Below are 25754 nucleotides of genomic sequence, written 5' to 3'. Positions count from 1 at the left end.
AGAGGGGGAGGCAGTTTAAATGGGCCGCCACAAGGCGCTCGGATGCGTTCCAGTGCATCACTTTTTCCGAATGTATAAATATTGCGAACGTAAACAATTAGCAACATTGATCAAAACTTTTTTGGCACACCCCCCATTCAAACTTCACTACAGGAAATTTGAACACGTGAAAGGCGTTATTATAGGTTTTGAAACATGGAGTGTCGGCGTAAATACGGCGACAGGGAAGCGAAGAAAAGGCATTTCTTTCGATTCTAGGCGCACTTTAAAAGCTGAGATCGTTATCATTGAAGCAGAAGAAGCAATAGAAGTCAGTGAAAATCTCGACAGCTGTTGGAATTGTGTATCCGTGAATCTCCGTTTTATCAATCAAATCGAAAACCTATGAGTGCATGAAATTCTTTATGTAGGCAGGGGAGGAAAGCATAACAAAACACCAGCTTATAGGTCAAGCTCTTAACACTTAAGAAATAATGTTTGCAGTGCTTCTGTGTTTTCGAACGAACAATTTCATTTCAGTATCGTAAAGGCGGCTTGGCCAGAAAGCATCACGACGAGAGGTTTTTGGTTGCAAAGGGGTGGAATCAAAAAAAAAATTATAAGTATGTCAGTGAAGGCGACACCAGGAAAGATGAAATCAGCCAAACACTGGATAACAACTAGCTACCTGGTGGCACAGGGGAGGATACAGCACCTGCCACATCCCCAAATTACAAAAAAAAAAGATTAACAGTCCAAATTTTGTTCTCGTTCACAATTGCCGTAGTATAAGGCGATGTTTGCGCCTGCTGTTATATTTCCCTGAGTATAATCGAATCATAAGAGAAAAGAAGTCACGCAATTCATTTCAGGGTTTTATTTCAGGGTGGTTAAACGCGGCAGGGAGCAAATGATGACCAAGTTAAATGGTGTCTTTTGAACGTAGTATCTTGTTACATGGGGATCTTTTAGTCCGTGCCAAGTATTACAAAAATATTTTGCGTCCTCTACAGCGGTCTGCTTTTTCGTTCTACTAAAGTTGGCAGCCAAGATACCACACTTTAAAAGGGTAGCGAAGACATAGATACAGTACGGCTTTCGATCTGCGAGCTCCACATTTCTACTGAAGAAAAAAAAAGCATGAAATATCAATAGTTTAAAAACGGACTTTTCCAAATTGTCTAATAAATGAATCACGCAATAATAGATTACTAGCTTATATTGCAAGCTCGAGAATGCACGTTTGTTGAAAAACACTTGCTTTAGGTTCTGGTAAGCATCGTTTTTGTTGTCAACACTACGTTGCTAACTTATTGATCTATTCACGATGGTTGAGGTATGGGTGTGTTTCTCGGCCGGAATCCTTCCGGGACCCGACGATAAAGCTCGCAAGACTCCTTCGCCATCGCCGAGCCGTATGGACAGAAGAAGCTGACGGCGAATTGCGCGTACTGGGACAGGGCTCCGTTGACCCTGCGGGGCACAGAAAAGAAGACAGGTGAAAGGTCATGACAGAGAAACCCAGGAGGAGGATTCTGTGGTGTTTAATGACTCTACGCATGACAAGAGCTAAACGAACAAACATGTGCGTACGCGTTGCGCGAAGTATTCACACAGCGCAATAATCACGAATAAAAAAGTTAGGCAACGGTTCAACACTGTCGAATTGAGTTTCACACAGCGAAAGCTACATGGGCATGATTAAACATGGTTTAGTCGCATTTTTTCGCTGTCGAGCCCGCTCACGGCGAGCGATGTCTGCCGGATGGTCACAAGCGGCTTGCCGCAGTGTTCGAAGATGCAGTGCACTATACGTGCGTTCCTCAGCGCGCTTTCCTTCCTCCATAGCGTCTAAGTTAAGCGCACAGCTCCGGTTATATAACCCCACACCTGACATCACAACTGTGAACTGAATCACGTCACTCAACGTGATTACCACCCCGCTTCTTACTGTCTCTGCCGACAACTTGCAAGGTCGAAATTCATTGCCGAAATTCAATATCAAAGTTCAAGGTCAGGGTTCAAGATAAAAGTTCAAGGTCCAAGGTGGTTCACTAAGTGGACCACATATGGTTAGGCACTTGTGCCTAGCAACACTAGCCATGATATCTCAAGGCCGTTTCACGGTTATTCGGAGGCACACCACGAAATGCGTCCCAGCTATGGTAGTGTAGCTTTCGCAACAAAAATCTACAAAGGATTGATGCGATTGATGTGACGGAGTAGGCGTTGGCATTGGTGTCTTCCATAGAGCAGCCGTGGCCGATGACAAGATCAGACCATACGAGTGGGGGGGGGGGGGGGGCGATAATGTTCACTAATCACCGTGTGACTAGCCATAATCGCTTTCCACTCTGGCGATCACATCCACCAGTCACATTAGTGTCTCTCGCCGTACACTCTCTCCGTCTCTTCACTCTGATTTCACGACTGAGGTATCCTTCTCGCCCCGTCAATCCCAACCATGGAGCATTATGGGTCTCTCATCTCCCCTTCTGCCCTGAAAGTGGATACGGGGATTTCTCGTTCTCCACATAGACTCCTCGCAACCGAGGCTATACGCGCCAACGACGAACGACAACACCGGGCACTTTTTTGCGATAACCTGCGTTTTGATTCTAGCGCATAAAAATAACAAGCTTCTCTGTCTTCGCTTCACAAGAGTGGCCTAAAAAGCTGCTTTCCATTCAGCTCTTTCACGCCCAGTACGTTCGTTTCTAGGTACACTTGTATCCCAAAACCAAGATCATGGCCCTTCTAGTGAGCGCGCTCTGAGTACGCCATGTGGAGTACGTCCACAACGCCAATATTTTATTAAACTGGAAACTAACAAAGAGGCTTGCCATTAAAAAGGAAGAAAAGCAGCGCAGTTGGCGCGTTATGGTAAACAAACGGCTCACAAGATGCGGACAGACACAGAAGGGTAAGAGAATGAGGTGCTGATTACAGTATTCATAACAAAGAAGCCACCACTGACTGAAGTTCGGCGATTTTTTATGACGTTCTTAAACTAAGCGTAAATTATTGGAATGTTTACTTTCCCTCTCAATGGGCGGGCTCTGGATATTTGGGTAACGTTAATGCTGTACATGGCTTGCTATACGTGTATACTATCCTCTTTCTCACGGTAAACGACCGGAAGGTTACCAACTCCTACTCTTTCGTCATACACTCCTCCTTCCGGGGCAACCACTCTCCCAGAGTGCTTCACATGGCAATCACCCTTCGGATTACGCACTGCTACTACGACATGAAGTCCATGGAACGGGCGCTTAACAGATCTCGCTGTAAAATGATGCTAGCTGGACATGCGATACGTCATGTACATCGGACAGAAATAGTCTTAGATGGCGAATTCTGTGTTTCGAAGCATCAACACATTTGTCGCATCCCCCAAGGCATTTCTGTAACGGAATGTCTTAAATAAAGAAAGAAAGAAAGAAAGAAAGAAAGAAAGAAAGAAAGAAAGAAAGAAAGGAAGAAGGAAAAAAGAAAGAAAGGAAGAAAGAAAGAAAGAAAGAAAGAAAGAAAGAAAGAAAGAAAGAAAGAAAGAAAGAAAGAAAGAAAGAAAGAAAGAAAGAAAGAAAGAAAGAAAGAAAGAAAGAAAGAAAGAAAGAAAGAAAGAAAGAAAGAAAGAAAAAGAAAGAAAGAAAGACACCAATCACATTGGTGCATTAATTATGATACCGTACCTGGCTTGAGACGGAAGGTATTCAGTTCTTGGTTCCCCAGCGTGGTTTGTATAGGGCTCACAGGAAGACTGCAAGAATAGTTTAGAAGTGCAGCGTGCCTTAAGGAAGCTGAACATGCGATGCGCCACGAACGAGGGACAAGAAAGGACGTTTGACAAGGTAATTTCGTTCGTGCTCTGTCATGGCACGTCAGCGCCAAAATACTCACGGGCAACTTGAGCGAGAATGAAAAACGTCAGAGATCACTGCGACGACCCCCATTGGGAGAATGCGAAAGCATACATGCGTCCTTCACACTCGTCGCCCCTCTTTGCTTCACTTTAGACTGTTTGCCTCTCTTTTTGCCTCTTTTTCTCTCTTTTGACTCTGCCTCTTCCAATTTTTACATGTAAAGTTATTTTCACGTCTTGGCAGTATATGCACGTCCGGGGCTATTTTGACGTTTAAATGACCTTTTGGCCTCTAATTAGTTAACTAATTGCTCCAGATCAATCAAATTCGGCATGCAACGATATTTTATCATCTTCTATCAAGGGGTTGCGCGCTTTTCCCGCAATTTGCACGACTGGTACTGTTTTCACACCCTCGCGCTATATCGACATTTTATCTACTTTAAAATATAAGTGACATTTTTGGCTCTGATTAATTAACTAATTACTCCACATCGACCAAATTAGGACGCGCATCATCCTCTATAGCACACAATTATTCTTTTTCGCTTAACTCTCACACGAACGGAGAATTTTCTGCCGACACGATTTGCGTACACGAAATCGTCGACGTAGGCAAGTGATGCTTTCGAATTAAAATGGATTGTCGTGAAACAAGCACCAACGCAATATGGGTGCCATTGAAGCTGATACCGACGCTGAGAGGCAAATACAGGCATATCAGCGCTGATTCTGGCGTTTTCTGAAGCTTTGGTAAGCCGCTGCAATGAGCAGAAAGCTAGGGGAAACCGATCCTCGGAAGAGCATCCCGGTATATCAGCACAGTTCTAAAACATTCCTGCATGTAGAATTAAGGAACGCACTGGGGTCATAAAGTACACTATAGGAGCAGTTTTTGCTTCGTTACATCAAAGTAAGCAGGCCTGGTATTCAACTGTAAACTGGTGCACGAGACAGAAACGTCAAAAGATGCAACTGCTCTTCAATTATTGTAAACCAACGCAGATATTTCCGGCATAAGCAAGAGAAGTGAAAGTAGAAAATAGGATACATTTTCACGATTGCGAAATCAGAATATTCTCTGCACGATATAAAAAAAACTCTAGCGACATATAAGGAAAATGCTCAAGTTTTAGACGTTATACACTCCATCATAGCTTTGTGGTGCCAACAAAGGACACTTAAATATTAAGGTTGCGACTTGATACTTTTCCGTTGAATTGAGTCAGGAGCACTTACTGGCAGAAAACTGAGAAATTTGAGGAGCTCCAATTTTATCCACGACCCTGTTGAGTCAGTGCAGGTACTTATTAGCGTTTCTTTGAAACAGTGCTAAATGCCTAACATTGGTAGGTGTCATTGCACGATAAACACGGTGCGTTTGTATTTCGATTTTTGACACAGCTCCACTCCAGATATGAGAGCCGCATATTTGTAAACAACACAAGCGTACTAAAGGTGTCATAAAAGACAAGCCGCCTGAGTTGTATGATTTTTTTTTCCAAAACGGTTTCATTCAAAATATCTTTTTCTGTCGGAGACACCCACGTAGCATGTTTTCAAAGAAGAGTGACTAGGGCATGCTGTTATCTCGTGTTGAACAGACTGCCTGTGGATATCATTCATTCACATCAAGCAATGTTTCCGCTAGGCCAGTTAGGCGGTGACACTCATCACAAAATTGCACTGAGAGTTTTCACAGAAAAAAAGCAGAATCAGAAGTTGTAGCGTACCTCCGCAAAAAAGAAGAACGCAACGTGTTCCGCAACGTAGGGACTGAATCCACGTACGACGATGTGCGCGTCACCGGCAACGCTTTGACTCAGGTTCAGGAACAGCTGCGTTAACAGAAATCAGTGTAATCAAGGCAAACCCGTTTGTTGTTATTAATAGCGGTGGCTATATTTAAGACTCCTCGGACATTTACATATAGAGGAAAACAAAACTGCGGCGTCTGTCAAGACCAAGTCGCTGGACTAAAGCTGTTGCCACAGCTTTTAGTCCCGGCTCCTCTTTTGTAAGAAACGAAATGAACTTCAAGTATTAAAACAACAGCTGCATTCGAAATGCAGTTTAGCGACAACGATATAACGATAGATAAGAAAAATATTATTATTGCAAATTAACAGCCTTTCTGAATTTCCAGCCTTCCATTTCAGGGTGAAGTGAAGCCTTGCCCCGCGTTCAGGATATGTTATTTACTGGAGACCTGGGTGTGGCGTCGACTGCGATGAAACGAAGGGCTGGAAATTCAGCAACGAATTTTTTCGAGGATGCATTCGAAATGGATATGCATTTTCAACTTAATTTGGAGTGACTTCAGCGTGACGGCAGCATGATACGAAAGCAGCAAGCGACCAGTCACAGAGATCACAAGGTAGCGGGTCCTCACGTCGACGACACCCTTGACCACCAGTGGTCGCAGGCAGCGGTTAACCATTGACTGCGGTATGCCACCGATGGCGAGGCCCTGTCGCCAATGAGCCATTGTAATGGTCGGTTCCCACAAACTCTTGACAGCCGAATCTATGTCACCGAACAATAGTAGCCAATGCCGGGATCCAAATTGATCCGCAATAGAAAATGTACAAATTCACCCTTGTAGGATGCAGACGCTGGTTTGGGAATTATACCTGCACTGAGTAGCATCCCATTTTCCATGTCCTGTAACTGACTGCAGAACAACATTCATAGGACGCCCTGGACAACAACAAAATCCTTCACGGCATATTCCCCGGAGTCGTGAGAATGAGTCTCAGTATGTGAGACTTATAGTGGCAGTCAATATCAATAAAAATGAAAATGCGGAATCAAAATATGGAAGCAGTTTGAACGTCTTTTTTTTTTCGATACATTCTGCCCACCATATTGTCTCTCAACAGCTTTATGAATGCAGTTAGTTTACTAGGGCAAATACTCCACCTCATTTCTAGCCATTCTTCCCCAGGCATAAGCGTTTGAAGGAAAACATTCGAAGAGCGCCAAAGCCGGTTTATGGATACCGCAAAATTCCGGTAGAGTGTACCAACCTGCTAGGCAAATTCTGTCAGGGTAACCAGAAATTCGAAATAGCAGTCTAGTTCACGAGTTTTGCCACTACGTAACCCATAACAAGAAACTAACGGCTGTATTATTTTTTTTTCGGGGAAAAAATACATATGATAATAGCGAAAATTGCCTCCCTAGCCTCTGTATCCGCGCGGAGTAGAATAGATCACTCGGGTGTGGCCCGCCGTATGCGCGCGTGAGAATGCATTATTGGCTTATAATCGTACGTAGTGAGAAGGGCTGTCCGCGTTTCGCAAACATCAGTGCGGATATATTTTTCCCTTCGTGTCGATGAAGACGGCATAGCCCTTTTATTAAGCATTCATTGTTTAAATTCTTAACACTTTTAAAACGAACGTTCGGCACGCATTTGGACGCCGTTGTTCCGGAGATCACTTAGATCCTAAAGCCAGTGGAAAAAGTAAGTTCATTTTCAGTGCGCGTAATTCAACTAAAACTGAAACTTGTCCTAGTGCAGTGTCATAGGCCGCATGGCTTAGTAGCGCCAGCAAAGATATGTCACAAATTTATGATAATGAAGCCATGCATAAAGTTTGTGCATGGATTCAAGATACCCTAGCAGAACACTTTGACGGAAAAAATTGATTTAGAGTAGCGGGAATTTAACGATTAGGATTACATCAACATACGTAGAGATAGCGAGAAAGCAAAAAACAATAGAAGCGCATTGTGGAGTGCGAGGAGAAATAAATGCACTTTTTCTGCTCCTCTGCTGAAATGTGATAGGCAGTCGTACCCAGAAATTCTGGACAAAAGCATTTTTGAGGGAGAAACTGTTTACGAGCGCAGTATTTTTACATAATATAAGATTTCACTGCAGCAATCAATATATACGCAGATCGGGCGACGGCAGTCATGTAATTTTTTTATTCACATTTTTCCTATCCTCAAAAGTGTTCCCCATTGGTTTTCTATGGCAGTGTTAACTCTTCGATGGGATCGATGGAAACACTTTAAAAGAAAGATTTTGCTACATAACAGAATAATGGACCACAACCTTCAATATTTTCATGGCGTATCTTACAGTTTTCCAATTTTCAAAATTTTTGCCCGAGAAAGCTGGACATCGTTACAACATTGGATGAACTCATGAACGGGTATGAAAGCACTGATAGTCTGAGCCACAGAAATACGTGAATTCCGCTGCGGAAACATGGTCTACTACAGCTTTAAGGCAGAAAAACAGGTACGAGGAGGAATATTGACATCCACCTCATTCTTTAGAAGACTCGTTGCCAATTCACACAATGGTTCTTTAACACTTAGGCAGCACTTACCTCCATGTATGGAGCGAGTGACAAGTGATCAGCCATGATGTCTTCGTACATCCAATGCTCGAATCCTTCCAGCTTCTGCAAGAACACGAGATCACTTTGTATTTCGAGCCGTTAGTAATAACACAAGGAGAAATTCTATCATGCTACTGCTGCTAACCCGAAGACTACTCCGCTTCATATCTTTAACAATAAACTAAATATGTGAAAGCCAATGCCAACTCTGTCATGGTGTGGTTTCAAGGAGTCAAACAAAAATTATCTCTCGAATAACGACAATGTACGGTGGACGTACATCGCATGGACGGCGTAACATTTTACTGTAAATACAGCAGCTATTAACACGAAGACCACATCGGTTTAAATATTTTACAATAATGCAAATCTGTTAAAGGGAGAACCAAATATAGCGATAAGAAGCCCTCCCGAAAACTCCGAAATGAATGAACGAAAACTAAACGATAACCTTCTCTCCTGGAGTAAAGTATATTTCTGTCTAGAATGGCAACGCTTTACGGTACATAAAAATTATACCTATGGCCTTACGTCATTGCTCCTCATCGGAAACCGATATTTTCGCCCCTTTATATACGTTGAAAATATTCAGGAACGTTATTTTCGCGAATTTAAGGAGTTTTGCATACCTTTCCAATTCGGCGGTTTCCCTGATAATGGACTAAGTATCAACTGTGAAAGAAACCACATTTTAACACAAGCTGAAATAACAGGTCGTTCACAGTAGCAGCCATGAAAGAGGCACACAGTAGCAGCCCGTAAAAATGGACACAATGCGGGTGATCTGATGACTGTTAAGTTTTTCGAAAAGTTGTCAAACGACCCACTAAATCACAGTTGAGTGAACATTCCTGAAGTTTCGCCTTAACACCAAGTACAACGGCCCCGCCGCGGTGGCTCAGTGGTTACGGTGCTCGGCTGCTGACCCGAAAGACGCGGGTTCAATTCCGGCCGCGGCGGCCGAATTTCGATGAGGGCGAAATTCTGGAGGCCTGCGTGCTGTGCGATGTCAGTGCACGTTAATGAACCCCAGGTGGTCGAAATTTCCGGAGCCCTCCACTATGGCGTCCCTCATAGCCTGAGTTTCTTCGGGACGTTAAACCCCAATAAACCAACCAAGTACAACTAGTCTGACCTATCACTGAACACGACATCTACGACGAGAAAGAAAAGGCCTTGAATGAAATCAGTGTATGAAGTGAAAATCACCTCGAGCAGTAGTGGAATAGGATGCGCGATGTATGCACCAAGAGCGCAGCGTCGCGCTTCACCGAAGGCGGTCGAGCGTTTAGGATCTGGAAATGAAAGCAATGGAGAAATAAATGGAATGTTGAACAGCTGAACGTAGAATACTACACTGAATGTGCTCGCCTTAGAGACTGCATGTGTTAAGCTTTTTAAGGGGCGAATGTGCACATAGGTAACTCATAGAAAGAAACTGAGCTATAGGTTTTTGAAGGCTTGGTGCCAATAATGCAAGCTCGAAACAATGACTCTAAATTAGAATGTTGTCGCTCGATGGCGTTTATGGCGCTAAAGCAGTAGCATGACACAAAAAGCAAAATAGAAGATTTCATCTTATATCAAGCACTGCATTGCACTTGAATAGATCATGCATGAACATTCGATGTCATAGTTGTCCTGCACGAGCCGCTTTGTACAGGGGTTTTAGGTAAGAGGGAAATTCCGCTGTACGAAAAGGACATTTTACATCTGTCGTCACAACTGGGCCTAAAGATACGGCTTGGTTAGTGACGCGATGTCATTTATGAACTTGAAACATAACAGAGAAATGTTCACCTTGCGCATTAGCCAATATTCTGGCGACAGTCCGAAAGAGATCAGGTAGAATCTTCACCACGTAGAATTTTCTAGAATTTCGAAAAGCGAAACACACATAAAGTGATATAACCTTAGATTGTGGAATAAATGGAAACGAATTAGGCAGTAAATATTACACACTTTTAAAACGTTATCCAGCGACTTCGCTGCTCTTTAGGATTAAGGAGAGGACAGAATAGCGCTTTTCAATGCAATGCAAGCAGGCAATACTTAAAGTAATTTCTTGAAACGTTAAATCCTCATGAAACATCAAATTATAAGTACAATCTTTATCTTATTAGCTCAGTAAACCCTGAGCTGCCATCAGCAGCCACCGCAGCGCTCTTCATAGAAATTCTCTTAATCAATATCAAGAAGACATTGAAGATTAAGGAAAACTGACTCCTGTGCTAGTTATTTCGAGAACATATACGCACACGAGTTTTTCACGTCCACAACGATCAGCACACTTCATAGACACACGCGTTTACTCTTCCCTCCCCGTGTTCCCTTTGAATGGGGAGGAAGCCGGGTGATTCACGACATTACATTTGTACGTCTCCTGTTTTATAATATTAGGTATAACCACAACCATACGCTCCAAAACCTCACGAAATTCCATTGAAAACAATGCCTTCTGGAAAGCTTCGCCTTAATGGCTGCACAACATCTGTTTAACGAAAAAAACTTCCTTACCTTAGTAACGGCGTCGCCTGAAAAGCCAGTCCAAAATAGCTGAGTGGCACGACTGGAAAGAATGTTAATAACGAACAGTTCGTTACTGAAATCAGAGAAAGCTTCGACAGGCAATCATCAAAGTGGTGCAGACCTTCGGCCGTGCAGACCATGGCCACCGGCCGGGCTGCCAGTGTTATGAACCTTAGGCACATAAAGACTTGAGTGGAGTGGGGTCGTGCGGGGAACCTGGGGCGTGCCCCGAATTCAGTTTCTTTCGCAGGGAAATGCTCGATTTTTAGTGGTTTTGTTCTAATACTCTCATTTTCTGAAGGTCGTGTTAGCATGAAACACAAGGTGAACCAGTTCGTGGTTCATTTGGTACACAGATTGTGGACCTTCTCGCTCTCGCAGAATGTTCGCGTTAATATCAAATGATTCAGCTCGTTATGCAGCATAAGATTACAAGTCAAATCAAAGCGTAGCTATTAAATGGATTCGCACCGATGACCTTTGGTTCCTCAAACTACGACTTCTTGAAACTTCAAACGTCTATTACGGCCAAACTAATAGACGAAGGACATTCCAAGTGGTGTCAAGCCATTTCCCTTCTTGCGCTGCATACGCTGGCATAAAAAAATTAGATATCGGGATATAACGGAAAATTTGAAAAGGATACAGCGAAGATTTCTAATGACGCAATATTCGTTCGATATTGCTAACCCTCGATACTCATACGCTGTCTCAGCGTTTTACTCTTTTTTTTTTCTTTCAAGTGAATGCCAACAAGACTGAAAAAAACGGCCGCCACCGTCTGGAAGACGTTGAGGTAACGAGCGTTAGCTTTTGGTTTACTGGAATTGATATCAACCATATTGGACCGTGACGTCATTGCCACGCGGCAGGTAGTTTTTTCTACAATGCTATTCTAGATGGCGCTACAAGTCACAATGCGAGATGTGTTTCCTAGTTTCCGCCAGAAGCCGCAGCGGTGGCTCCGTGGTTATGGAGCTCGTCTGGCGACCCGAAATACGCGGGTTCGCTCCCGGCCGCGGCGCTGTAATTTCAAAGGAGGCGAAATTCTAGAGGCTCGTGTACTGTCCGATGTCAGTGCTTGTTAAAGAACCTCAGGTGGTCGAAATTTCCGGAGCCCTTCACTGCGGCGTCCCTCATAGCATAAGTCGATTTGGGACGGTAAACCACCATAAAACAAGAAAAGTCCCAACAAGTTCTCGCGTGCTCTCGGCAACTGACGGCGATAACTGATAACAAAAGCACGGTCAGCAATGCGCTGCCTGCTTGACACACTGGACGAGAGCGGTATTCGGATGGGGAGAGAGAGAGAAAGACTTAATTGTAACAAGAATTCGGGGCACGCCCCAGGGTCCCCGCACGACCCCGCTGCACTCAAGTGTTTATGTTCCTCAGGTCCAGAACACTGGCAGCCCGGCCGGTGGAGATGGTCTGCACGCGGCCGGGTCCTCCGAGCGCAGCAAGGTCTCCCTGTCCTCCCAGGTCTTGAGGTTCTCTAGGTCCCGCGGAGGAGGATCCGCCGGGCAGAGAGAAAGGATGTGGAGAGAAGAAGCGAAAGGTTCTGGGCATAGGGTGCAAGCAGGAGTGGGGAAGGAGGGATGATAGTGGGCTAGGGTAAGGGGAGAGTGTGTGTCTGTAGTCTTCGCCAGAGTGTTGCGTGTTTGTTATCTAGGGAGCGGTGGGGCGAGGGGTAGAGCTGGCGTGAGGCTCTGTATGCCTACGTCAGCTCGCTGAATGAGTACATGCGCTCCTTCGTGAATCCCTGATCCTAGGCCACCTGAGCCCGCTTTAAAGAACCTTGGGCTAAAACGTTAGCGGCCCCGTTTCTGGGATTCCCGGAGTGCGCAGGCACCCATATCAGCTCCACTTGGCGGGGTGGGGGTGCATCGGGCGAGTCCAGTATGTTAAAAGCAGGGACATGAACTCCGCGTCGAGCAAAATTTAGAATCGCCGAGTCACTTAAAATATACCGGGCTTCCGTGCGAGTGATGGCAAGTGCAATGGCGGCTTCCTCTGCAGCCTCTCGGGAGGTGTCTGGAGAGAGAGGTAGTGTGAGCAGGGCGGATAAAGAGGAGTCCACCACAGCTGCTGTCGCTTCGTCACCCGTGCAGGCAGCGTCCACCCATACGGCGTCCGGCTCAGAGCCGTACGCTCGATGGAGTGCCTTCGCACGGGCTCTGCGGCGCTGCTAATGGTGGTACGGGTGCATATTCCTCGGGAGCGGCTTGATAAGGAGCTCCGGTGAAGGTGTCGTGGGATGGTGAGGTGGGTTGGGTCGTTGGCCGGTATTCTGATTCCGAGGGAGTCCAGGATATACCGGCCTATGGAGGTTTGTGTGAGCCTGATGTATTGGGCCTGTCGGTGCGCTTCTACCAGTTCCCCGATCGTGTTGTGGAGGCCCAGGCCTAGTAGGTCGTGGGTCTGTTGAGGGGAAGATAAAGTGCTACCTCGAATGAAACTCCAGCACTTTTGTTGCGGAAGCAACACTACGCTAGGTGCGAGCGATTTCGCGGAGCCCCGGAGAGCCCCAACACGTATGCGCGAGGAGCGAGTGTGAGACAGTTACTGCGTAATTTCCTTCCCTGAAATAACTTTCTAATTTTCTTCATTACGCCACCTCTTTCTTCTTTCTCTCCCACTTCCTCTCTTCCTCTACAAATAGATGACGGGAGTCCACCGAGATATGTGAGACGGTTACTGCGCAATTTCCTTTCCTCAAATACAATTTTCATTTGCTTCATTACGGCCCCTCTCTCTTTTTCCTCTTTCACTCCCACTTCATCCCTTTCTGTACGGTGCGGTTCTGGTGTTCACCTAGATGACAGAAATTTACTGCGCCATTTCCTTTCCTCAAAAAGCGTTGCGTTCAAAGGGCAAGGCATCGTGCTTAACGGGTGGTGGCGTTCCATGGACTCCCTGGCAGCGCTGCAACAAGCTGTCGCGTTCCACTGCTAAAGGTGAAGCTTAAGCTTCATTGATTAGCAGTTAATTAGTATTTGGTCATCCATCAGTATATAGCCTTTAATTAGTTATTTGTCATTACTTAGCAATTACCATTAATTATCTGTGACGTCATCCAGTGGTGACGTCAGCAGTGTCACAGAGGCAGTCGAAGTGGTGCGGAAAAAGCTTTCGCCTCTACGCACTTTAGACAGTCAAATTGCCCCCTGAGATGCCGTCGTCGCTGCGATTGCCGCGCCGTTGCTTCCGCAATTCTACTCGGGATGGCCATTAGTCAAACCAGAGCCGATTTTATTATATTAAGACAAGCGTGTCCCCCTTAGTTACAGACAGCAGCGAAAAATCAAGTGAGCAAGAAAATGTCATTGCGCGAGAGTTCAGAGCCGGCGACTTTCTTAGCTGACTCTTGATCTTTAGCAGAAAAACAAAGAAGGAAATTTGACAGTTCGGAACTCTATGCTTGTGGTCATACGCGGCTTTAGCGCTTATATGCATTTCCTTCATTTTAGCTGTTATTTTCACAAATTCTAGAAGAAGAGGGCAGCAGACAGCACGGCAAGAGTAGACAACAGACGATGAGGCGACGGGGAGTGCTCCCATTCCCTAAACAGCGGTAGCCGCGGGACATCCATGCGTTTTGTTCCTCACAGCGAAAGGTAGCCTACGTGATATGTACAGAGTGACACGCTATTCTATGTTTATTCTAATAAATCTCAGAGCTCTACATAGATCTAGAATGAGTAGAAAAACGTTTCTTTTTCCTCTTTTATTGCCAATTGCTCTGACAATTCATGTGCTCCCACATGTTACGCCTAGACGTTGTGTACAGGAGAAGCATTTCATCAACAATTTCGCGCGTTCAAAATCTAGAAACAACGGGGTGGTAAACTTCCTGTTGTTTATATAAGCTGCAAATCTATCTTCGTTTGCTGTGTGCGTCTCGTCACAATAAATGGATAGGTTAAGCATCACTACAGGCAACCGCTGGGGCTGCTCTGTTCTTCATTGGGTTCGTGATCACGGCTTTAATACCGGGCTGTGGTAGCCTCATTCGGTGCGGTGCGAAAATAATGCTTCAATTCTGAAGTTTTGCTGCATAGTGGCCGAACGTTCCCGTAGCCGTCCACTGCGACATGCTTCTTCAGCTATGCCTTCTATATCCTACGTGCAAAGAAGAAGCAAGTTAAGGGAGCGACTGAAAACCTAGCGCTCCAAACTAAATGAAATGAAGGCTGTAATGTGACAGGTTGAACATGCTATGCATTTAAGGTAATGGAAGCAAAATTCAAGTCACCGACAGACGAACTAGTTTGTCACAATGTAATCGCAGCTATTGGAATATATGGTTGCTCAGCTTGTGAATGGCGCGTAAAATCAGGGGAGGTAAAACAAGACGCAATGTGGAAAGACGACGAGACGTTCGCATGTTCGCATGTGCCTCTCTTTAGCACCGAAGGCAGCAAAAACATATTTTAATTCGCATGTGGTCTTACTGCAAAGTTTTAAACAAGCTCAATACTCACAGACGGTGTTGGAGTAATCGTCGTAGACCACGCTGTATTCGAAGCTGCTCGCAGGAGGGTACCTGTATTAACGAGGTAACAGTGCAGCGAAATACCATTTAGGCATTGCATCATGCACATTGAATCTATGCTATTTGCTTTTGTATGTTATATACTCCGCGGTTCTAATAAAATGAGGTTTAGATTCCCGCATCTCCAGTGGGCAGCCAGAAATCACGAACAGGAGTGAAAAAACTCAGTGCTCAGACACACCCACACGCATACGCAACGAAGGACATAGTGTGAAGGCGGCCTAGAACAAAGCAAGCAGAAGACACCATAGGAAAGCCGGCAGTAAGATGTCGCGATGCCTGTCGTTGCATAGTTACGAAAACAAGCCTACTGCATGTATCAACAAATATAGGGCAAGTTGTCTTAAAATGATTGAACACTCAGGGGACTTGCCAAATTAAGCTACTCTCCCTCTTTATCCCCGCCAGATTTGGTCTGTGAGACACACTAGTGAGCAAAATTAAATATCAAAGATTCCTCACATAATTATAGATCGAGATCGCGCAGTCATTCTTATATGCAAAAACTTTTCGATTAGTCGCAGCTGAAGCACAATCACAAACACATACGGATTATGATAGCAGAGGAAAACACAATGAAACTGCTGGCAAACGGCGAACCATTGTGAAGTTAGGATGGCTTTTGGGATTCGATCTCTGAATACAGCTGCCACCTTCCGCTTGTTGCCCCATTCGTGCCGCCTACTTTGAGGGAGAAAAGCCGATTGGCCAGCCCAGGAGGTACCGTATTTTTCTCAGTTGTGATCGCTGACTGAGGAGCCAATTCCTATTTCCGTAATCTTGTGTAGCATAATGTGTGGCCTATTGTCTCGCTTGTTGCCGTTTTTAAAATCCTTAATCTCTCATTGGAATTTGAAGCAATCTCTCTATCCCCAACCATTTCGAACTTCACTAAATGTCTTGATGATAACCGCGCTATTTTTCTTTAGAACTGGTTTATACTCCGGAAGTATAACAGCTGTGGCAAAATCTGGTTGAACACCTCCTTTCTTCTCTAGAAAACAGGACGTTCAAGTCCACAGACGCGTCTCACTGTTTTGCTCATGTGTGTGCAGCAATTTTGAAAGGAATAAATTAAGTTTACCTGAGCTGAATCTCATTACACGTAATTTCTTACGCTGATTCCTATACTCTAACTTGGCTCCTAATGGTCTATCTGCAGCAAATCCGGCAAAAAGGTATGACGCGGTATCATGTTTACGAATCGTATATTTGCGATTATATGGCTAAAGGTTGCCCTCATTAGCCCTTCAAACAACACATGGGCACTTAGAGCCGCCATAGCACTTCATAACAAATCGTATATTTAATGCTTCTTTTGATCTATATCTCATGAAATGTTTCCCCGCACGGTTACTGATTTTTCTTTCTTTTCCATTCGCCCACTATGATATACGTCCTCTATAATTGCACCCAGCATACTTCCAAACAAAATTCCTATTCTCTGGGCGGCGGAAGTCCATCAGTCGTTATTACGCGTTTGAGCACCCCCCCCCCCCCCCCAATTAGATTTCTGCTGATGAACAAATGAATAAGCTTACATTTGTGTATTCCAAAAGATCAGTACTCGTGAATTTTATAAGCCAATGCTTCTGAGTAAACTAAGGTCATCCGATTACCTTCTACATTTTTTTTTCTACGTTTGTCAGTGGAAGGAACCCGTGTTTTAAATTTGTTACAAGGTTCCACCTTTGCCGGCCTCAAACAAGCATCGGCGTTTTGAAATAACACTTTTAGCTGTCTATACAAACACGATGAAAATAGCCCCAATAGTCCTAATATGTCGCGCTCACCTTTGAAAGGACCAGTTGGAATTGTGGTTGGCGAAGTACCTATCCAATCGCACTCTATACGCCTCCGTGTATTGGCGCAAAGGGTGGTGTTTATGAAGTGTTTTGTCGTACTGCAGTACAAAGAGAGAAACAAAAAAAAAGAAGCACTAAAAGTTCTTGCTGTGTGCAGGCGCTCACGTGAAAAAACAAATTAAGCAGGCCTTGAACATTCAGCATTTATTGTTGCCTTAGCGCCAATTTTGGCGGTATAGTTCAAGTTTATCTGAAAAGTGTAGAATTTTTTGAAGGAGATATTTCCTTAATCCCAAAGAATTAAAAAATGTATATGATTGTAACGCTCTTAAAAGTAGTCATAAATAAACAACGGCAAAGCAATATTTCGATCAAATTCAGTAAGTAACGGTTCCCGTCGTCTCTCAGTGATGATAGTCATTTAATAAAGTCGCGGCCCTTTCTTCTTCAGATTGTTTAAAGTGATAGTCAAAGGCACACCACATGTTTGTTTAGCGGCCGAAAGCAGCTTTCGACAGCCTCCCTTATGAACTATTCAGTGCCATGACGACAAGCTCAGTGAAGTTAGTCTACATTGACAGCGCCTTGCGCAACACATTGGCTCCCGCATCCATTAAACGCGTTTGGACCAGTCAGTGCGGTGTCGCGTGCAAAGCTTACGCTTGCGATTAACGTCCACAACGTGACGAGCCAGGTAACAGTTTGATGACGTCATTTGATCGTCCTTTACGTGGCCGTCATGAATGGGAAAGCTGGAACTTTAAAAAATTGCAGCCGTAAAACTTTTCAGAGGTTAAGTCTCCTCGGACTACAGCACTCGCTCTAATGTTAAAGGCCGCTACGTCGAAAACAAAATTCAGAGGGCACTCTGGCTCTCTAAAGCGCTGTAAGACGAAAGCATTTCCTGGCGCACTGTTTGGCATTGACTGCAAGACGGTTACCCACGGACGCCTGACGCCCCCTGTCGGAGCGGACGACAACTATTTTACTAATTGTCGTCAGCTCCAAAAGGGGGCGTCAGCGTCCGAGGGTAAACTCATTACTGCGAATCCGCGCGCTGCGACGTCATAACCATTTCAACCAACCAAAAAGCGTGACACCTCTGCTGACAACCTTCTGTCGACAGCAATGAGGCATTAGAGGCTTTCGCCTGAAAAGGACACTGTTGTAATCTCCACCACGTTCCTTCCGGCGTCGTTCGTTGCATATCAATGTACTCAGTGTTTTTCTACACTCACCCCGCATTCCACTCTGCTGAGGTCCTCGCCAAGGCCAAGCGCAGCGTCGGAGAACATCAACTCAACCTTCAGTCCATTGATCTAAAGCAGTAGAAAAATATATATTTATGTAACGTATAAACGAGAAGCAGCACCGATATTCTTGGTTAGTTTCCCGGTCAGACCCACAAGCACACAGGCTAATAAGCAGCAGCCGCCAGCCGATATGAGTGCTGATATGATTTTTTGATGAATGTGATCAAAATACCCACATGTAAAATGCAAATTAAACACAAAAGCGTGTTTGAAACAAATTTAAGAGCTTGTTAAGGTCCGTTCATCTTGTTTGCTGTACTGCAGGGCGTTAAGACAACAAAGGATATCGGAATGTGGCAAAGTATGCCATTCAGAGTACGGCCATTTTTGGAACAAATTGTATTGAATAACTCCTCTGATCCGATTGTTCCGTCTAAAGCCTCCTCTAAATACGCGCGAAGAGATCCTGATCAGCTGAAAGCTTAGCATAAGGAAGTCATTCGCCTTCTTGCAGTTCAGCGCTCACTTACAATGCCTTCCAGTTCAGTGGCCTTGGCCTGTCCCAGCCACACCAGGCGCCTAGCGTACGAGGCCACGGTGTCCTTGAATTGCGGGATCCACCAGGAGAACTGCTCCATAGCAGGACGAAAAAGTGACGTTGCAAACGGTTAAAACCATCGGCCACATATGGTAAAATAACGGGCTAGAGTTTTCTCCGACTGCGATGCGATTTTCAAAATGAATTTTAAAACGAATTTTGGTAATATCAACAGCTCCGTTTATAGATCCTGGACATCTAGCTGAATACGTATTTTCTATTGAAGGTTATGATTACTGTGACTTTTGGCTTCTGAGTGCCAGTTCGCATGAATTTATCCCGGCCATAGCGCTTGCATTTGAGTGGCATGAACATTAAAATTCGCGCTAACGCTCTGCCGTGTTACCTGCCATTAAAAATCCCCGAGTGGTTCGTCGAAATTCACCCGGCGCCTCTCACTACGCCTCTCTAAATACCTCTCTGAGATGTAAGGGAAGTAAAGCCTCACACACATAACTATCCCTTAAAAACTATTTGATAGAAGCGGTGTAGGGTATTAACCACGTCGAAACGGAGGGCTGCGCATTATTTCGATAAACTCAAATCGTTTCAAGCTACCGCATTCAGAGCATGTCGGTTTTCCTGGATCCTCCCGAAATCGAAATCTCGACCGCACTCAAACGCCGGCCCAGTTTCTCGATGTCAGAGCGCCAAAATCGCGTAGCTTCAGCGGCGGCTAACTTTATACTTAAAACAGATTCAAAGAGGATACCACGGACCTGTCGTGTTATTCTGCCGTTTCTTGAAATTGCAATTTTCCTCGGTGTCACTTCGCTAATGCGTTCTTTCTTAGATGTTTGCTTGTACAGAGAGTTTACATTTTTTTGCAGCTGCCTCATACTTGAACCTTAAAAGGTTTACGAACATTGCACATTTCTAGGACTCCGCCTCTTTCCTCGTTTTAAATGCCATTGAAATTTTTTCTCCAAGTGCTGAAAAATCGTCGTGATGCGGTTGTTTGGTCGAAGCCGAGTGCACTTTCAGAAAAACGTCGGCTGCTCAGAACTGAATATTTCATTGCCTAATTCAACCTAATAATGCAGTCCTGTAGATATACAGGGGGTGTTATTTGATCAAGGCCACGTAAAATCTGGCCCTACTGTGCGTATTATGTTAGCCAATTTTGTTAGGACATATCACAAAAAATGGAATAAGTGACAGCATGGAGATGCCTTCAGAAACCTCATAACGCACTAGCACACAAAAATTACGTGCCAGAGGAGTAAGGAAGATTACCGACTTCGATACACGTAACGTTTAACGTACGGCACTTCGCACACACTGAGTAATGCAGTGCCCTACATTCTTCCCAAAGGTGTTGACACTGTGACGGACGTTGTCTGGAGTAAATGCCGTCAGCATGGGGTTTTGAGAATGTGCAACTGAAACCTTCGGCGCTCCCCTGTTCTACTGAGAGAATAATTTGAAGGTAGAACTAAGCCCCCATGATAAAATCAGCTGGCGGGTGCTACTCACACACTTGGAAATCGGTGGAACCCGTGCTTGTACTGTTTAGGTATACATGAAAGTTTATGCGCTCACAATGAGGCGCGTCGGGTGCCCATGAGGTCTCGGTGTCGTTTGTTTTCTCGCACTAGGCACCATGGAAAGTACGCAAACGTTTTCTTTCTTTCTTCACAAGCTGCAGTCACATTATTTTAATCTTTTTACTATTACGGCCGTCCCACATTCACCCATCTAAATTTTCGTTGAGGTAACGAAAAGAATATTCAAAGAAAGCACAAGTGGGGAAAAAAGTAACGAAAACTTTGTAAGAAATACGAACGATACCTGTACACCTTTGTCATGTGTGGTCTCCCCACTCGTTGGGGCAAAATGTTAATTGGAAGGCCTTAGTGGTTATTTCGAAGCATTGAATATAAGAAGCAGCCGCTCTAGACATATATTAAGCGGAAAAGATTAGTGCACAAAGTGAAAACGAAAAGGGGGAACCAAGACGTTTTGCAGCAAATGTTTCCGGCGAGAGCCGTTGTTGGGATCTGATATCACCAATTTCTTTCACACGGCAACCGAGGGAGGTTTTTGCCTTTTATAATATTTTCGACCTCTGATTTTTTTATCTGTGGAGATGCTGGTACCGGAAGTATTACATTATGCATCAGTTGCTTGGTATAGTAATCATGCCAAACGTTGCACTAAACAGTCACTTTCTCAATGCCCATTTTTTTTTTCTTTGTAGAGAGTTCATGTGCAAAAACCTGGCTATCAATTTTAAGGGACTTAATTGGACCGCAGTGAATATTACTCTCATTTCTCGGCACTTGATAATTTTCGCATCGTATTCTTCCTTCAGAACCGAAAGCATTGCTAAGAAGATTTAAGCCCTAGGTTTAAAAGTATACAAGCACCAAGTAAGCTTTTTTAGCATGAGTTTCCTTTCAGAGAGTACACACATAAAATTCAGCTTCTCTTGAAGGGCTTTCTTTCTATTCGGTAAATAAAGGCATTCCAGAAATTCCTTCTTCCAGTCCAAACCCTGAATTCTCTTAGCGTTACATGGCTGACCAAACATGAGCACACTGCACTGACCTATTTCTCGGAAAGGCTTACTGCTGTGGATATTCTACCTGTAGGCACGCTACAGGCAAAATCCTCCCTAACAAACCTACCCTGACAAACGCAGCTACGGTAAGAGGTCCTCTTTCCTGTGTTTACCGTCGGTGCTCTCAAGGCAACTTCATAGGAAACGTCTAAGTGGGATACTGAGCTCGAAGCTGTTTCCTCTTACAATTTTCATGGCTTGTTTATCAGGGGAAGTGCTCGCACAGAGTACAGACCTATACTCAGGCAAATGTTTGCGAACCTCTCAGTTGTGATCTTGCTTCCAGAAGATAAAGAAAAAGCCTGCTTTTAAAACTCAAGTCTCACTTAGTTCGCGAAGATGACATCAGCCTGGCACAGAAACATTTAGAGGCGGTAATGTGAACAGGCCTTTCCCAGGACCCCGCTCAATGTAGATCATTTCGAAAGGCACTGCGCGCACTGCACATAACTGGAGGTCGCTTAAAGGAAGTAAGTACAATAACGTATGCGTGCCCTTATGTGCCGACTACCCCATGCACTCCAGAAGAGACAAGTGCTTTTTACACTTGTTACACGGCGAATAGCTCACCGAATAAGGTGCACATTCAAAATTCCTGGCACAAGAGCCGTGTTTAGATATCATTAAATAATTTAATGACCTGCAATGAGTAACAGAACAGTACAAGAGAGATAGAAGGCAGGTGTCATCAAAGACCAAAGCCAGGCATTGCAAATCATTTCATACAAAAAGTGCGAAATCTTGCCCTTCCTTTATACCTTTCTGGCAGAGTAAACGCAGACATCATTATTTTGGGTTACTTTGAGTCAAACGCCACCTGCACCTGAAAGTCACAGCCGCTCACGTTAATCCCTACCACCTCGGCAAATCATTCGGTTTAGCCGCAAAATCCTGAATGCTTTTACAACACACTGTACTCTGCGGGTCGCACACACCTGCTCCTCGATCACCTATGAGTCTTTACGCAACCGCACACCCCTCAGAAAAACTCCATAAGGTTTTATGGGTTTATGGGGGGTTTAACGTCCGAAAGCCACTCAGGCTATGAGAGACGCCGTAGTGAAGGGCTCCAGAAATTTCGACCACCAGGGGTTCTTTAACGAGCACTGACATTGCATAGTACACGGGCCTATATAATTTGGCCTCCATCAAAATTCGACCGCAGCGGCTGAGATCGAACTCGCGTCTTGCGGGTCAGCAGCCGAGCACCACAACCACTTAGCTACTGCGGCGGATCGGTGAGAAAACCTGGATACATGGATAGAGTAGTATTTCAACTGGCATGTGTTACACTTCAGGTGAACAAAAATCAGAGGACATTAACCTCCGCCTAATGGGCATGACGCGACCGCATAATTGGTTAATGCCCACCTATGCAGAAGGACCTCTACTCTACTTTACATTCGCCCCACCGCGAAGCTCAGTGGTTACGGCGCTCGGCTGCTGACCCGAAAGAAGCGGGTTCGATCCCGGCCACGGCGGCTGAATTTCTTCAAGGCGAAATTCTAGAGGCCCGTGTGCTGTGCGATGTCAGTGCACGTTAACGACCCCAGGTGGTCGAAATTTCCGGAGCCCTTCACTACGGCGTCTGTCATAGCCTCAGTCACTTTGGGACGTTAAACCCCAATAAACCAACCAATCTACTTTACATTCATAGATCCCTGGGAGACATCATACCCCTGCGCCAATGCCGTGCGCCACGGCCCTGCGCCGCGGCCCTGCGATGGCAGGTTATCACACCGGTAGGCCTTGAGCGGCCCAGGTTGCTCTTCTGAGAGTCCGATCATAATTTAACTGCCACCTGCCACAGTTCGCAGTGTTCTCATAATCCGGTGGGCAGGTTGTGATGAGGCCGCAAGGTCACATGACCTACAGGGTCTTGAATATTTGGGGGCCGGGATTTAAAAAATTCCTGTGCAAAATCTACTACCCCATTCGAGATGAAATAACATTCACAAAGAATCAAAATGTTGTCTACGTTATCTGATAAGTGATTCAACATCGGTAGTTGCCTAGATCTTCTGGAATGGATGGAAAACTGCTCTCGGCGGCGTGCACAATTTTCGCAGAAGCGAGTCGGGAAGCTGCGTTGACATGGTGCGCCATCTGTCGAGCAGACGATCTGCACCTTCGAAGCAAGCGCGCCAACGTCCTTGCCGGAGATGGCGGTTGCCTCGCCGTTCGACAGATGGCGCACCATGTCAACGCAGCTTCTCGACTCACTTCTGCGAAAATTCTGCACGCCGCCGAGAGCAGTTTTCTGTCCATTCCGGAAAATCTAGGCAACTACCGTTGTTGAATCACTTATCAGATAACGTAGACCACATTTTGCTACTTTGTGAACATTATTTCAGCTCGAATGGGGCAGTAGATTTTACATAGGAATTTTTAAAACCCGGCCCCCAAATATTCAAGACCCTGTAGATGGCCCACCTGCCTCCTAGGTTGTTCCCTGGGGACCACCTGCCAGAGTCATTCTGGTGATGTTTCGCTCCCAACACCGACACCGGAGTTTCTGCATACTGGGACCTTTGACGCTATCGCGTTAAAACGCAGTAAGATTCTTAGCGTAACTCTTGTCTGAAGCGCGTACACCGACCTCCTTGACGAGGTCCTCCCTGACGCTGGTCCCTGCCACGGCCTGCAGCAGCAACGCCTCCACGCCAAGCGGACAGATGCGCTCGGCAAACCGCAGGCACAGCTGTGGCCTGCTCGGAAGGCTGCGGTCGCGGTAGGGAAGCCGAGCCGCGTGGCTTGCCCGGGAATACTTCTCGGGAAAAAAGGCGCTCAGCTCGTCGGCCACGCATAACGCCAGGAAGTTGAGGATGTGGTGCCTGCGGCAGGACAGGCGGGCTTTCCAGTTGTTTAGAAAGATATCACGCACTGAATCGGCGCTCTAAGTTGAACGCAGGTCGACTCTAAAGAAGTCCTTTCCCGCTGATTAGTGCATGGTCTCGAGTCAGTACAGTCTTGATGAACAGCGACGCTATCGTACTATCGTGGACTAAAGTAACAGATTGCCCCCCCCCCCCCCCCTCAAGTTCTGACCAGCGCCACTCTGGGTGGGCCGCCGCCTGAAAAAGCACATCTTATTTCAAGTAGAGCCTACTGCGCCGGTCTCGACACCATAAGTGCTTTGTCAGGTGGTGGCAGCTACTGGAAATTAGTGGCGGGTGGGAAGGGAGGTTCTGTTTTGTTTTTGTTTTTACCGGCGATAGTACATCAATAAGAGCGCTCCAGATTCATTTGCCGCTCTACGAACTACGACAGGATAGGTAGTAGCCTGTAGTTTGCCGCAGATCAGTCCAACTGCCAGCTTATCGTGGAACCACCGCAGCTTTCTTGCCTATATAGCGTATGAGTCGGTTTTGGGCTGCGACTGTTCTTAAGAACTGTTCGCTATCAGGCTGCATGCAGCAACATTAACTGGGATTGGTGACGCAGTGGCACGCCCTGAATTCTCACACTGGAAAGAATTTCAGCAAGAAAAGTTGAGAATGGAAATTAGAGCATAAACACGGCGTCTCTTGTAGCAATTCAGACTCACAAACGATTCCAACTACTACTACTTTGTGTGCAAAATGTAGACTGACCTTAGGAACATAAACACTTGAATGCAGTGGGGTCGTGCGGGGACCCTGGTGCGTGCCCCGAATTCCTCTTTAAATAAAGTTTTTTCTCTCTCTCTCTTTCTCTCTCTCATGCTTCAAAAAAGGTTATAAAAACATGCATTTCAGCATGCTCCCATGATGTGTATCGTAGCTAAAATTTTCATGCAGCCTATAGTGTGAGAATTATCTGCACGGCCACGTACGCTATTGAACAAACGCAAGAATCAAACTTCACTTTGAAGGGGAGAAACGAGCATTAAACGACTTCAACACGTGTTGTGTTCTCACCCCCAGCCATAAACATCTACAAACTGATGTCTCTGATACCTGATACTGCATGGCCACTGATACTTGCCCACGACGTTAAGATGCTTGTGATCGATATCATAACTTATTTTATGCGGAACTGAATACAAATAATGTTTTCTTTGGAAATCGTGATGCGATAGGAGTAATTGAAATTATTAGCGCGTTTATTTTCACAGTTGCCCGCCAAGGATTACTGCGCTCTTGCTCTACTCGATGCGAACACTTCTACGTATAAATCTAGAGCGAATATTCAACTTCTCCTGTACAGAATATCACGGCAAAATATTCCTGCCCGCGGGAGTAAAACCTGCATTTGCATAAAGCAATACAAG

At 45.2% G+C, this 25754-nt stretch overlaps 1 protein-coding gene across 1 annotated transcript in view; it reads right to left on the bottom strand.

Annotated features, from left to right (window-relative positions):
- Nucleotides 1–180: 180 nt before the first annotated feature.
- Nucleotides 181–25754, bottom strand: part of LOC149329202 (uncharacterized) — a 136684-nt gene continuing 111110 nt past the window's right edge. Inside the window, exons 15-26 of the mRNA XM_089560144.1 lie at nt 24102–24336; nt 18872–18970; nt 18327–18407; nt 17077–17186; nt 15213–15274; nt 10717–10768; nt 10000–10070; nt 9409–9494; nt 8188–8262; nt 5575–5679; nt 3672–3739; nt 181–1452 (exon numbers count right to left, since the gene is read on the bottom strand). Of these exons, the coding sequence (XP_089416270.1) occupies nt 1302–1452; nt 3672–3739; nt 5575–5679; nt 8188–8262; nt 9409–9494; nt 10000–10070; nt 10717–10768; nt 15213–15274; nt 17077–17186; nt 18327–18407; nt 18872–18970; nt 24102–24336 (1195 nt within the window). The 3' untranslated portion in view covers nt 181–1301. The remainder of the gene's footprint in view (nt 1453–3671; nt 3740–5574; nt 5680–8187; nt 8263–9408; nt 9495–9999; nt 10071–10716; nt 10769–15212; nt 15275–17076; nt 17187–18326; nt 18408–18871; nt 18971–24101; nt 24337–25754) is intronic.

Source organism: Amblyomma mixtum, chromosome 9 (genome assembly GCF_055824585.1).
Source record: "Amblyomma mixtum isolate Tamu chromosome 9, ASM5582458v1, whole genome shotgun sequence".
In the NCBI taxonomy this organism is placed as follows: Eukaryota; Metazoa; Arthropoda; class Arachnida; order Ixodida; family Ixodidae; genus Amblyomma; species Amblyomma mixtum.
The sequence above is the reverse complement of the archived record's forward strand: the minus strand, read 5'-3'. Positions and strand labels throughout refer to the sequence as shown.